The sequence below is a fragment of the Balaenoptera acutorostrata genome, chromosome 1, assembly GCF_949987535.1.
Source record: "Balaenoptera acutorostrata chromosome 1, mBalAcu1.1, whole genome shotgun sequence".
NCBI classification, from domain to species: Eukaryota; Metazoa; Chordata; class Mammalia; order Artiodactyla; family Balaenopteridae; genus Balaenoptera; species Balaenoptera acutorostrata.
In genome coordinates this window covers 158,726,502-158,739,877 of record NC_080064.1, presented here as the reverse complement: position 1 = coordinate 158,739,877, position 13,376 = coordinate 158,726,502, and the positions used below count along the sequence as shown (strand labels likewise).

The window sequence follows — 13,376 nt, the reverse complement described above, 5'->3', positions numbered from 1 at the left end:
CACAGGCTCAATAGGACTCCTCTGGGCAGTTCCCTGATGTGTGGATGGCAAACACAGACCTAAACAAAGAGCCCCTGTGTACCCTGCCAGCCCTGGCACTAAGAGATGGGATCACCCCAGAAGGGAGCTGCCCCACCCCAAAAGCTTTCCAACCAAGCCTGGAATTCCTGTTACTCTCTAGGTACAAAACCCCTGGGACAGGGAGACCACAAAAATGCCCACAGCAGGGCAGCCACTAGTGGCCCCTTGGAAGCTGATGGTTCTTTTCCAAACAACTCAATTCTACCACATGTGTTAAAAGCCCCTGTGCTGGGCAGTGAACCAAGAGTTGGGGGAGGGGTGTAGGTGTGTGTTGGGGACAGGTAGTGGGGGAAAACCAAAGTTCTCATGGTAAGTGCCACCTATGATGGGAGGGGGAGGATGCAATACGGGTGAGAGGAGCATAAAGAAGGAACGCTACCTTCTAACCATACAGCCTGCCCTCTGCCCCCTTCCTCACTCACCGTCCTGCTTCTCAAGAGCAGCCCGAATGCTCCATCTGAAACGCTAATCTACACACATTCCCCTCTGGCTCACACCGCTCTGGGATGAGGCCCCTGGTGGCCCCTTCCCCAGCCTCATCACTCACTCTCTCTCCAGCAAAGTTTCACCCTCCTGGCAGGCTGGAGGGCCTGCACTTCCCTCCACACCCAGCTTCAGCTCCCTTGCTGGGACTGCCTTTAGTGCTCAGAAACTCAGCTCAGGCGCCACCCCCTGCAGAAAACCTGCCTGGACCCTCCAGATCAGGCTCCCATGGTCTCTGACACACCACCAGGCCTCCCCACCCACCCTGTACTCACGTGCCCCCAGCCTATCATTTACCATGTTATTTTGAGATAATTCTGATTACAACTCAATTTCTTGTGCTAGATCTCAGGGGAGAGCCTGGGGGAAGCAACCCCGTGTCTTAGCACACCTGTGCACCCATAGCACCAACCAGGTGCTGCGATCAGGAATGATTTCTGAACTAACCTGGACCCTGTGCATCCATGGTCTGAAGCCACAAAAGAAACGGTTTTACACTGTTCTCTCTAGTGGACTGATCCTCTCTCTACTCCATGCCCCGCCCCAGGCCTTTAAGGCAGGTGCAGAAAGCCATGGTCTGGGTTTCAGGGTGTCACAGAGTCAAAGTCTGCAAGGATAAGGGACCATCTGAGGGGACAGTCTGTGGCCAGTCTGACTCAATGCTCTTATTTTATACACGGAGCAGTAAGGTCTACAGATGGGAGGTGACTTGCTCTTGTCTCACAGGGAGGGAGGGTGGAGTTGTGGCTAGATTTGAGTCCTCCTGATGCCACTCTTACTCTACCCCATGCCTGCGTCCTGGTGGGAGCAGGGAGAGGAGAGGGGAGTGGGGGCAACAACAGAGGGATGGATGGGGCTGAGCCACCGTTAGGAGCTGATGGGCACAAATGATAGTCTGCCTGCCCTGCCCACTTACCCCTCGACCACAGAGGGAGGCTCGAGCCTTTAGATCTGGCACCCACTCCCTCTGCTCAGCCTGCAGTGTTGCCTGGCTCTCCACCAATTTGTCTTTAATCACGTTTGGACAGTCTCAAAGTGCCTGATGATTTTTTCAAAGAGAAATCAGACTTGGGAGCTGGAAGAACTGGGGGGGGTGGGGATGAGAGGGGAAGGGGGATGAAGAGGGGGTCAGAGTACACAGCTCCCACCTCAACAGCCAAAATCATGAAGTCAATTAAATTCATATCCTCTCACAGACCACGGGGAATAGAATATGGAGACAGTGACCTGATAAATCAGGGAAAGTTTTTTTCTCTTTCCTGAATTACAGGCAATAAGACAATTTAATGACGGTTTTCAAGGCTATGAAGGGTTATGAGAGCGAGCAAGATGATTGCCTCTTTCTTCCTTTTTCTTGAAAAAGGAAAGGAATTAAGTTCCCATTACAGCAGGAGGGAACTGGGCCAGGTTCGGGAAGGCACATTCTAGCGGGGAGAGTGGAGCACAGAAAGTTGTCATTTATGCAGAGCCCAGCATGGAAGGAAGAAGCGCCTGCTCCCAGGCTCCAGAGAGCAGGTTGGGAGCTCAGCGTCCTCCATTCAGTGGAACTCCTTGCCCCACTTCACTTCACCTTTCCCTGCTCACTGCCACACTGCATCTCATTCCTTGTTTCTCCAACATTCCTCTCAAGCAAACCTGAGATTCAGAATCCTGGCCATTTTCCAACCCAAGCAGTCCTGCCCCTTCCACTGATATGAATCCTTCCTCCCTCCCTCCCTTCCTTCTTTCCTTCTCTCCTTCCTTCCTAACCTTACTGGCCTCACCTGCAGGAAGCCCTCCCTTATGATCCTCACCTAGCATGAGTTCAGCTTGGACTATACGGTGCAAGTGGTCTCAGTCCCATTTCCATGCTGTGTCTGTTCAGCCTCATCCCTCCACTGGGGGCCTCCAAGGGCAGGGGCTGTCTCCTCCCTTCCAGGGGTCCCACTTCACACTGGGATCTGCCCCACCACCCAGCCCAGAGGGCATGCCTAACCTAGTCCCTCCTCCCTCTCTCTGTCTTGGTCTCAGGGCACTTCCAGTACCAGGATGAACTCACTGGTTTCTTGGCAGCTGATGCTTTTCCTTTGTGCCGTCTCCTTCAGGGAGACCTTAGAAAACGTGGTGCCCATGGAGAATCCTAGAGCCACAGGTATGTGTTGTCTGGGAAGAAGGGTGGGAGGGAGAAAGTGAGTTGTCGCAAAATGAGAGTTGCCATATTTTTCAGATATGGCTAGTCTCTTGACGTGAATTTAAAGCTGCATTTAATGGAAACCTAAGACTGATACATGCAACACATTTAGGGGTCTCACTAACTTTGCAAGCAAGGAATGTCTTGCCACTGTTACGGACATCAGGAGGCTCACCCAGGTTCAGGTGCTTGTTAACCACCGAGCTCCTGCATGGTTTTCTCTGCTCTCCGCCAACCACCTCTCTGTGCAGATATGCTAGGAAGGAATTTACTATGCAAGTTTGTCTTATCAGTGACCTCAGTTCCTTTATGGGAAATTTGAAAAAAAAAAAATAACCTACACAAAAGGACAGATCCTTAATATCTGTCAACATTATGAGTTCACTGTGAAACTGATGACCTGGAGAAACTGAGGCCCAAAGAGGTAAAGAAACGTTCCCAAAGTCACTCAATCCAATGCTACAGAAACCCAGCAGGCACTGAGCTCCCCAAGAGTGCCCTCTACAGGGCATGAGCTAGGACGGTGCTCATCCCCAAGTCAGGAGGGGGGGGTTTAACACTGCTGGGTGGTCAGCTTGGCCTCTGGGGACCTCAGTTCCTCTAGCTATGGAACTTGCAGCATTCTCTCTATACACAAGATATCATTGTGCCCATAAGCTATCCCAAAGCAAAGAGAACATGGCCCTGGGTGTCCTTTGTCAAGTGTGTCTTCTCTCCTGGGATCGGGTGTTCTTTCTGGGTGAGGGAGGATCCCCCAGAGAATAACATCATCACTGCCCTGGGGACATTGAGCTCTTGGCTCTTTTTGGCAAAAGCTTTTAGGTGATGCTAAAAACAATAGCCTAGGCAGTGATCCTACTGCTGGGATGGTGGCTGTATCTAGAAAGGAAGTCACCGTCCCTCCCACCTCAGCCAGGCCCAGGGCCCTCCTAGGAAGATTATAACTAACTCTGGACCATGCCCACTCTTCTCCAAGAGTATGCCAGGGCATTGAAGAGCAGGGCTCAAAGCCAACTACCCTCCACCCAACACACACCCACTCACACCCCAGACCTCATTTCCACTCATCTCCTGCCACAATTCGCTGGGGTCATTGTCTGCTGAGAGCTAGTTGCACTACTTTACTGCTAAAAAGTATAGTGCACTTAATGAGCCTTGCATGTGAAGTGCCTTCCAAATTAGCCTCATTAACCCTCAGTATGAAGGGGAAAGATTATACCTGGAGTGGGGGAGGTGAGCTGGTCGAGGTGACCCAGATAATTTCCCTTCTTTGTTAAAGTCCTTATATAGCCTTTTAGGGTTCACGCTTGTTGGGCGTGTGCAGGCACAAAGGTCTTAGCTTCACTTTCTTCATTTCTGTAACTACAAGCTTTTCATTAGCTTTTATATATTTAACAAGCATTTTTGAGGCCCTAGTATGTGCAAGGCACTGTTTTCAAGACTCGGAGAGGCTCAGAGATGAATGAACATGGCCCTAACCGCCCCAAGGAGCTCTGTCTAGTGGGAGCCTGATGCAGGGGCGGGCCAGCCAGAGAGCCACGAAGAGGAGCAAAGCTGGGTGTCCAGCAAATACTTGAGTTTTCTTTATTTCCAAGCTCTACCCTGCTTGCTTCCTAAAAACAAAAAAAAGTAATTCAATATAAAAGACATTCAAGACAATTCTGTAAAACATTTGAAATCAAAGCTATGTTGAAGGAAGGAGGGGCAAATGGTCACACCACCCAAGCTAAGAGGCTGCTGAGCTTTGAGCTCTGAGCTTCCTAGGGGTCAAGGAACAAAAGAGAAGCAGAGGATGGGGATGTGAGTAGGTGTTCCAAAGCCGTCTTTCCCGGGCCCCGGCCTCACGCCCGCCTCTCCCTGTGGCTCTGTCCTAGGCCCGCGGCTCAGACCCCCGGCGCTTCTGGCCTCCGGGGCGCAGAGCCCGCGGTGCGCGGAGAGGAAGCCCGCCGCTGCCGGGCCGAGCCCTCGTGGGGCCTCGCTGTGCCCTCCTCTCGAGAGCTCCGCTGGGCCCCAGCTGCCGGGCCTGTGCGTCCCCCGCAGTCGCCTGATCCCCGCCCCGCGCGGCGGCGTGCTGGTGCAGCGGGAGAAGGACCTGTCCGCCTACAACTGGAACTCCTTCGGCCTACGTTACGGAAAGCGGCAGGCGGCGCCGCCCGGCAGCCGCGGCCGAGGCGCCGGGCAGGGCTGAGCGCGGAGGTGCGGCCTTAGACCTTCCAATCCCGGACGCGGATCCGAGCGTGGCTCGGGGCCGGGGCTGGGGGCGGGGCAGTGGGAGGGGCCTGCAGCTTGTTTCCTGAAGCAATAAAGGAAATGCTGCCGTTTCACCCGCTGGTGATCTGTGGCTAATTTTTGCAAGCGGCGCGGATGAGATTGTTCCCCTTCTCTCTCGGCTGGATCCTTAGCTGGTTTTAAGATGGCTTTAGTGTTATCAAGGTCAATGATTTTCAAACTAGAGGTAAAGGACCAAGTTGTTTTTCCCCCCAATTCGGGGCAGATCGGTACTTTTAAACACACACACACACACACACACACACTGAATCTCTATAAGACTTTTAAAAATAACTAAAAAGAAGCCCAAATTGGATGCTGCTTGGGTGGTGTTACAGCAATATCAAATGGCTATAAAAATTTCTGAAGATGTTCTCTTAATTCCTAGACCTATGTCACTGCAGATGGGTAACCAACATTTTTCAGCGGGCCATGAGCCGACACGTACACTTTGAGTAGCACTGATCTAGGGCAGGGGAAGGCAGATGGCTTAAGTACCTTCCCCTTTCCCAGGGAAGTTTTTAGCCAGTCTGACAGCCTGATCTGGAAGATGATGCCAACCATTGCCCCATCCACTGAGGTTTAAATAACACCTTAGTCCCACAGTCAGACCTCCACTGGGGTGCTTGGCCACAACCACAATGAAGCCCCACTCCATGCGCAAGGAGTGTCAGCAGTGCACTGGGCCATCCATCTGCCAACCCCCCCTCCCCCTGCCCCGGAAACCCTGGATGGGTCCAGTGCTTTATGTTCATCACTTCTCTACATCCTTTTTTTTTTTTTTTTTTAAACTTTTTTTCAATGCTTCTTTTTTTTTTTTTTTTTTAAAGGATTTTCTTATTTATTTATTTATTTATTTATTTATTTTTGGCTGTGTTGGGTCTTCGGTTCGTGCGAGGGCTTTCTCCAGTTGCGGCAAGCGGGGGCCACTCTTCATCGCGGTGCGGGGACCGCTCTTCATCGCGGTGCGCGGGCCTTTCTCTATCGCGGCCCCTCCCGTCGCGGGGCACAGGCTCCAGACGCGCAGGCTCAGCAATTGTGGCTCACGGGCCCAGCTGCTCCGTGGCATGTGGGATCTTCCCAGACCAGGGCTCGAACCCGTGTCCCCTGCATTAGCAGGCAGATTCTCAACCACTGCGCCACCAGGGAAGCCCTCTCTACATCCTTTGAACCACCCAGGGGGCTGAGCATGTATCAACCCCATTTTCACAAGTGAGAATCCTGAGGTTCAGAAAGATAAATATCTCACTCAAGGCACACAGCCAATGAGTGGCAAGCCATTTCAGGCTCCTGGCTTCCCCATTGCACTGTCACACCTCTCTGACGTGGCAGGGTTTCCATCTGAGTCAGCTGTGGTGAACATCAGGAATGGTCAATCTGCCTTGTGGGGGCATTCCTGGGGGCCTCCAATAGCTGGGGAGTTTAAACTGCTGTAGGAAGGAGTAGAGCTTGTCAGTTGGGAAACTCCAGGAAATCTAGGCTTCTAAGCCCACAAGAAAACCCAGCCCTATTTGACAGCCTCACGCTACGCGTACCCTGCTTGGTTTTGGCTGCGCTGGCTCTTCGTTGCAGCACGGGCTTCTCTCTAGTTGCAGCGCACGTGCTTAGTTGCCCTGCGGCATTGGGAACTTAGTTCCCCAACCAGGGATCGAACCCATGTCCCCTGCATTGGAAGACAGATTCTTAGCCCCTGCACCATCAGGGAAGTCCCTACCTTGCTTGGTTTAGAATGGAAATGTTCTTTCCTAGAAAGACTGTGTGGTCCACCACCACTCCATGAAACACCAGTGTTCCACCCATTACAGAAACCAGGACTCCATAGAATGGAGGCAGAATCTTGTTGCTATGGCAATGAGATAGGCTGCTATGGGAACACGACAACCTGCCCTACCCCCATCTCTACTCTGAAACCGTCCTCCAGGATCTCTCAAATTATTGGTACTGCTGTGAGCTCATGTCCTAGCATGCATGACAGGGTGATGCTGTTGATATTTCATCCCCCAAACGGTCTGGGGTGTGTCTCTGTACCTCTGGGAGAGGAATCATAAACTCAACAGCTATTCTGTTAAGTGAGTTATTCTCCTATTCCCTGGACCAAACCTTTCTCTGATGAAGTCTATGCGTAGGAAGAAGCTAATGGATCTCTAAAATCTGCTCTTAGCCAACCTAATTTTACAAAATTTTCTGTGATCCCCCCTAACTTCTCCTCGTGACCTCAAGTTTAGGCAGATAGAAGGCAGGGGTGTGTGTGTGTGTGTATGTTGCTTCAGGGGCAGGAGAGTGAAATGTGTTCTCTGGTATAAGAAGCAGGCCTGTGTGTGAGAAGGTTTGTGTAAGAAGAGTAAATGTGAGAAACATACATGTGTCTGTGTGATGCTGTGTGTGGTGTGGCCCCTCTAACTACATTTCAGGCCTTACTAGCTCCCACTGCAACCCAAGTGCTCTCCAGGATCTATGTTCAGCTGCTTCAGTGGGTAGCAGGAGAAGAGCTGGATCCACCTGTCCTGGTCTTCTTGCCCAGGACTGTGCCTGTGAGACTCAGGCTTTGCAGTTCTTGGCCCCATATGCTGTGAAGGGATGGGGATCTCCATGGGATGAAGGGATTTTTTGGTTTCATGAGGCTCCCAGCCTGACTCTGAACTGATTGGAGGGAAGGTACAGGCTGTGAGGGGCCCCAGGGACTCCCATCTACCTCCCAAGACTTCTGGGTGGGCTCAGAGAGCTAGGGCACCAGAGCCCAAAGACTTGGAGGTAGGGCTGCCTAGGGGCTCTCAAACCCTCTCCTTCCTGGGAACTCTAGACAGTCCCCAAGGGGCAAGAAACCAGGAGGACCTGGGCATCCTTCCCTGGGGAATGGGAGGTAAGAGCATCTCTTTCCATATTCCTTTCCTTTTGGTAAGTCTGTTGCACTAGCAGGGAAGTGGTCTCATGCCCCTAAGCAAAGGAATATGGGGGGCGGGGGTGGGAGGGATGCAGGGGGATTTATGCCTCTAGTATCACTAGTAATATATTAACAAGCAATTTTTTAGTCCTGTGGTGTGCCAAGCACAGGGCTACTCCATTTCAACCTCACAACAACTGCAAGAGGTGGGCAGTATTCTTGGAGAAGTCAAGTAGTGCGCCCAAGGTTGGCTGGCAAGTTAGAGAGCCCAGAGTGAGACTCTCACACTCTAATTCCAAGTATCATAATCTTCCTATACACTACAGTCTTTCCTTTTTCTCTGACCCTGCTGTGTGGCAGAGCCAACCCTCTTCCTGAATGATTTGTCTTGGGTAGCAGGTCTCTGGCAGCCAATGTAACTCTATCCCGATGCCTCTCCAACTTCTTTAATGACAACACAGGTGAGGTTACCAATCCCCAGAGCAGGTCTCCTCCCCTCAAACCTCCTGTTTGGGGTCAGGCATCTGACTTTTGCCCCTGTCTGTCTCCTTTCTCTTCTGGGAAGCAGCTTCCCCAGGTCCAGACTTGGTCATAGGGAGGCAAAAGATGTCAAGTCCCAGGGGAGTTAGTATGCCCTTCCTCGCCCTTCTTCCATTTTAAAACATCAGAGCCCAACAGGCTTCCATACTCAGCTCAGAGCAGGGAGGCTGGAGGCCAGCAGGACTGGTTTCGGTTGTTGGGAAAGCCAGAGCAGAACAAAGAGCCCCCAGTTTCATCCTCTTCGCGGGTTTTGCTTACCTATCTTTTCTCTATTATCTGTCCAATAGAGTCTTAACAGCAGTCGCATCTGCATGTTACCTTCACAAAATGTTTAAAGGTACCACTTTTGACACATTCATGTCTGCTCACACCCTAAGCCCCCTAAAAGATAGCAAAGGAACAAGAAAGGAATAAACTCCCAAGGACAAAGAGAAGGGAAAGGAAACCACAGCAGATGAGAAATGACAACCAGATATTGAAGATGGAAATTAGATGGAGGGCTTTGCAGAATGAAGGAAGCTACAACCTCAAAGCCAGCAAAAAGGTCTACTGAAGGGCCATAACTGATTCACCCCGAGGACCAAGTCTCGGTACTTGGAGCTACCTGGGACAATTTCTAGACTGAAAACCGGGGACTGGCTGGAAATCTCTACATGGAGAAGTTAGACTTCCTGAGTCCCCTATCTCCAACTAACACAGCAGGCTACCCTGCTCCCCCATGAGGAAGAAGCTAGAGGCTTTCTCTCTTGAGGATTCAGTAGAGACCTCTAGTCAGGGGGTCACAAGCACAATGAGGGTGGGGATAAAGAGAGTGTCTGAAAAGAGGGAAAAAAGAGAGTGGACTGTGTGAAAGTCTGCCTGGGTGAGCCCTTTCCCAGTTTCTTCCCAGAATGCAGGGCACAAGGACCACCTCCCCAAATGGGAGAGAGAAAGCCCCAAAGAAAAGACCAACAGATACTGACATTGAAGGGTACCTACCTTTGTCCATTTGGGCTGCTTTAACTAAGTACCACATACTGGGTGGCTTATAAACAACAGAAATTTATTTCTCACAGTTCTGGAGGCTGGGAAGTCCAAAATCAAGGGACCCCGGATTCAGTGCCTGGTGAGGGCCCGCTTTCTGGTTCATAGATGGCTATGCTTTTGTTGTATCCTCACATGACAGAAAGGAGCAGGGAGCTCTCAGGGGTCTCTTTTATATGGGCTACTAATCCTATTCATGAGGGCTCCACCCTCATGACCTAATCACCCATGAAGGCCCCCCACTTCCTAATATCATCACATGGAAGGTTAGGGTTTCAGCATATGATTTTGGGGGGCACAAACATTCAGTCTATGGCAGTGCTCCAGGGAAAATCTGCTCAAAGCCCCCATCTAGAGTGGGGTACACCAGCTGTGAGCCTTGCCCCTGCACACCGAGTTTCTAGGCCCCTCCACCTGTCTGTCTTAACCCTGAATGGAGAGCCAAGTTGTCCCAGGAGCTTGAATAAAACCTCTAGTTTGGAAGAGAAGACCAAAGCAAACAACACAGAGAAACCAGAGACACCATGAAAAAAATTAGTCTGTAATTAATATCCTCAGAGGGCATAAGAGAAAATTTTGCACTCATAAAACAAGTAGTGGATGCAATAAACATAGGAATAATCAAAGAATAAGAAAGGGCCTTCAGAGGTTAAAATTACAGGAGGATATATTTTTTTTAAGAAATAAAAGAGTTGGAACGTCAAGTTAAAGAAATCTCATAGGGCTTCCCTGGTGGCGCAGTGGTTGGGAGTCTGCCTGCCGATGCAGGGGACACGGGTTCGAGCCCTGGTCTGGGAGGATCCCACATGCCGCGGAGCAACTGGGCCCGTGAGCCACAACTACTGAGCCTGCGCGTCTAGAGCCTGTGCTCTGCAACAACAGAGGCCACGATAGTGAGAGGCCCGCGCATCGCGATGAAGAGTGGCCCCCGCTTGCCACAACTAGAGAAAGCCCTCGCACAGAAACGAAGACCCACACAGCCAAAAATAAATAAATAAATAAATTTTAAAAAAAAATCATAAAGAAATCTCATAGAAGGTAGAACAACAACAAAAAAAATCAGGAGATAAAATACAAGAAACTTAGAAAACAAACAGAAGTTGCAATATCCTACTAATATGAGTTCCAGAAGAGAGAAAAAGAGAAAATGGAAGGGAAGAAATGACCAAAGAGTTAATGCAGGACGATTTCCCAGAACGGAAGGACACGAATTGCCAGGTTGAGGGCATCCATTGAGTGGATGAAGCACATGAATGGAAAAAGACCCATGCCAGGGGTAAGGAAAGGTGGTGAAACCCACTAGAGATCAAACCATAGAAGAGTCTGGAATCAGAGTTGCACCAGACTTGTTAAATTCAGAAGATATTGGAAAAACAACTTCTAATTTCAGAGGGGAAATAAGTTTCAACCTAGCATTCTATTCACACCCAAACTCTAAAGAGTAAGGGTTGAATGGAAACATTTCTAGACCTGCCAGGACTCGAAGTGTTTACTTCTCCTGCACCCTTTCTCAGCAAGCTTTGGAACACATCTTCCACTTAAATACAAGTGTCACCTGAGAAAGAGGAAAACCCCAGAACCTGGACGTAGGAAGCCACAGAGGAGAGCAGCAAAGAGATCCCCCAGGAGCACCAAGCACTGAGCTCCTGGTGTGCAGGAGACCCAGGAGCACCGAGCCCCCAGGAGAAAATCCCACTGGTGCATTACCTGGGCATCACACCAGGCGAAAGGGGTTGTGGAGCAGCTGGGCACAGAAAAACAAGGAGTGGGAAAGGGGCGGGAGCAATGATGAACTTAATGAAAAGCAAAAAATTACACAAGGAAATGTCATTGTAATACACCATGAATGTTAATTTAATTATAATAATCTAAGTACTGGCTTTTGATTTTGCCAAAGTTGGAGGGACGGAGCATAAGAGAGAGAAATCCTTAATTACCATAAAAGAAGAAGAAATAATGAATAAAATTGAAAAATTAAGAAATGGCAGTTTAAGCATAACCTTTAGGAATATGGACAACCATCAGTAGCAAAATTGCTGAGAGAGTTGAAAGGCGTTGCCTCTGTAGAGCAGGACTGGAGATGCTGGTTATCCTTAAAAGCCTCTGAGTTCTACTGGATTTTAAAACTAGAGTATTTATATATGTCAATCCCAATCTCCCAGTTCATCACACCACCACCACATATATACACAAATATGTATAAAATGGGTAACTAATAAGAACCTGCTGTATAAAAAAATAAATAAAATAAAATTCAAAAAGAAAACCCCGACAGTATTTATTTTTCTGATAAAAAAGGAAAGCGAGAAGAAAGGAAGAAAGGGGTACATTTTCTAGGAAATGTTCTCGGGATACCACCACTTCCCTATACTTCTGTTGGTGACACTCTAGCGCACAAACCGCTAGCACCCTCGCATCAGAACCCCCGCCCCTGCATCACCACCCCTTGCACAGCACAGACACACACATGCTCCACTGAGTTGCTCCACCGTTACCCCTGCTCTGGAAAAGGGACCCTCCAGTTTAAGCTTTGTTTGAGGATGAAACAGACCACCAGTGCCATTTGGGGAAAAGCAGTTTATTATGTTTCTAGCTTTCATGCCTCAGGATACGGTGTCTGGTCCCACTACATTGGGTGCATCTCATTTCAGGAGTACTCCTGCGACCAAGCTCTCCCACCAAGCCCCCCGCCCCCTTGCCAATCCTGTCCTCCTCCCAGGCGCTTGTAGTTCCCAAGACCTGGGTGACCTGCCTTCAATTTTCCTGGGCCACCACTTGAGCAGGCCTCAGGTTGAGATCACCCCAACCCTGTGGCTGAATTCCTGTTCCTCCAAGGCCCTCAGAACAAACAGCTAAGGACACTTGGTTCCCTTCAGCTCCAAGGTGCTCCCGGTCCCAGCCCCAATGCCTTCCAAGTAATTACTCCCTCTCGAGGGTCCACCCACACAAGGCAGCCCTGGCTGGTTATTAAACTCTGTTCCGGGTCTGTTTTTTCCTCTCAAGGCCCCAGCTGCTCACCTCTGCAAGCTCAGTGCTCCCATCTGATTGAAAAATTCCTCCCAGGAAGCAGCTGGGCCCTCCGGGGTTGGGGAGTTAAGTGTGACATGGGGAGGAATACAGGTGAAGAAAAGACGTGTCCATTTTAATCTTTTCTCCTGCTTTCTCATTTGCTTTTTATGAACAGAAGCAGTACCGGCCCAGATATATTTAGCTCCCCAATTCCAAGCCTCAGTGAGTCGGACCTCTTTGCCACCTTCCCCAGGGCAGTGGCCATGGCAAGAGCTTTCCACTAAACTAATGCTGGTGGAAATAAATCCATGCTCCTTTCAAAGTAGCAGAAATCAGCCTCTTGGTACCACACAGCCTTCTCTCCCTCCACACTTCAGCTCCGTTGGTCCCTCCCAGTCTTGATCACAATCCCAAATCTCCTTGGGATGATTATCCTGGAGCAAAGTGGGATTTGGGGGCATTTTTAGAGAAACCCTGAGCACCACTTGCCTCCTGAGAGATTCCCAGAGCCCCATCACCCCTCTGAATGGCCCTGCCCCCCACTCTGCACACCCAGCGTGGGATCTGAAGAGAGAGGAGAGGACAGGACCCAGGCGGGATTTATGCTTCTCCGGACTGGTTCTCACGTCATGGGTCTGCCCCAGGGGAAAGGGCAGGTGCGGCCCAGCCCTTCCCTCTGCCTCCAGCTCCGCTTCCCCCGACCTCAGGTGACGCAGCCTGGGGCCTCGACGTGGGATCCTGGGGGGCTTCTGTGAGAAACACTGGACCCCTGGGCTGATGGGGCCTGCGAGATAACCTGGGAAGGGTCCCTACCCATGCGCCGTCCCTCCCACAGCGCAGGGCACTGGCAGGCCCAAGTTCAGAGGGAGATTCTCATGGAGTTCCACCCGCCTTCCAATCATCCTCACCCGACAGGGAAAA

At 50.4% G+C, this 13,376-nt stretch overlaps 1 protein-coding gene across 1 annotated transcript; it reads left to right on the top strand.

Annotated features, from left to right (window-relative positions):
* Positions 1–2,592: 2,592 nt before the first annotated feature.
* On the top strand, positions 2,593–4,922 carry KISS1 (KiSS-1 metastasis suppressor). The gene is made up of 2 exons (XM_057532084.1): positions 2,593–2,695; positions 4,609–4,922. The coding sequence occupies exons 1-2, from the start codon at positions 2,593–2,595 to the stop codon at positions 4,920–4,922; spliced, it is 417 nt and encodes a 138-aa protein (XP_057388067.1).
* The last annotated feature ends 8,454 nt before the right edge of the window (positions 4,923–13,376 follow it).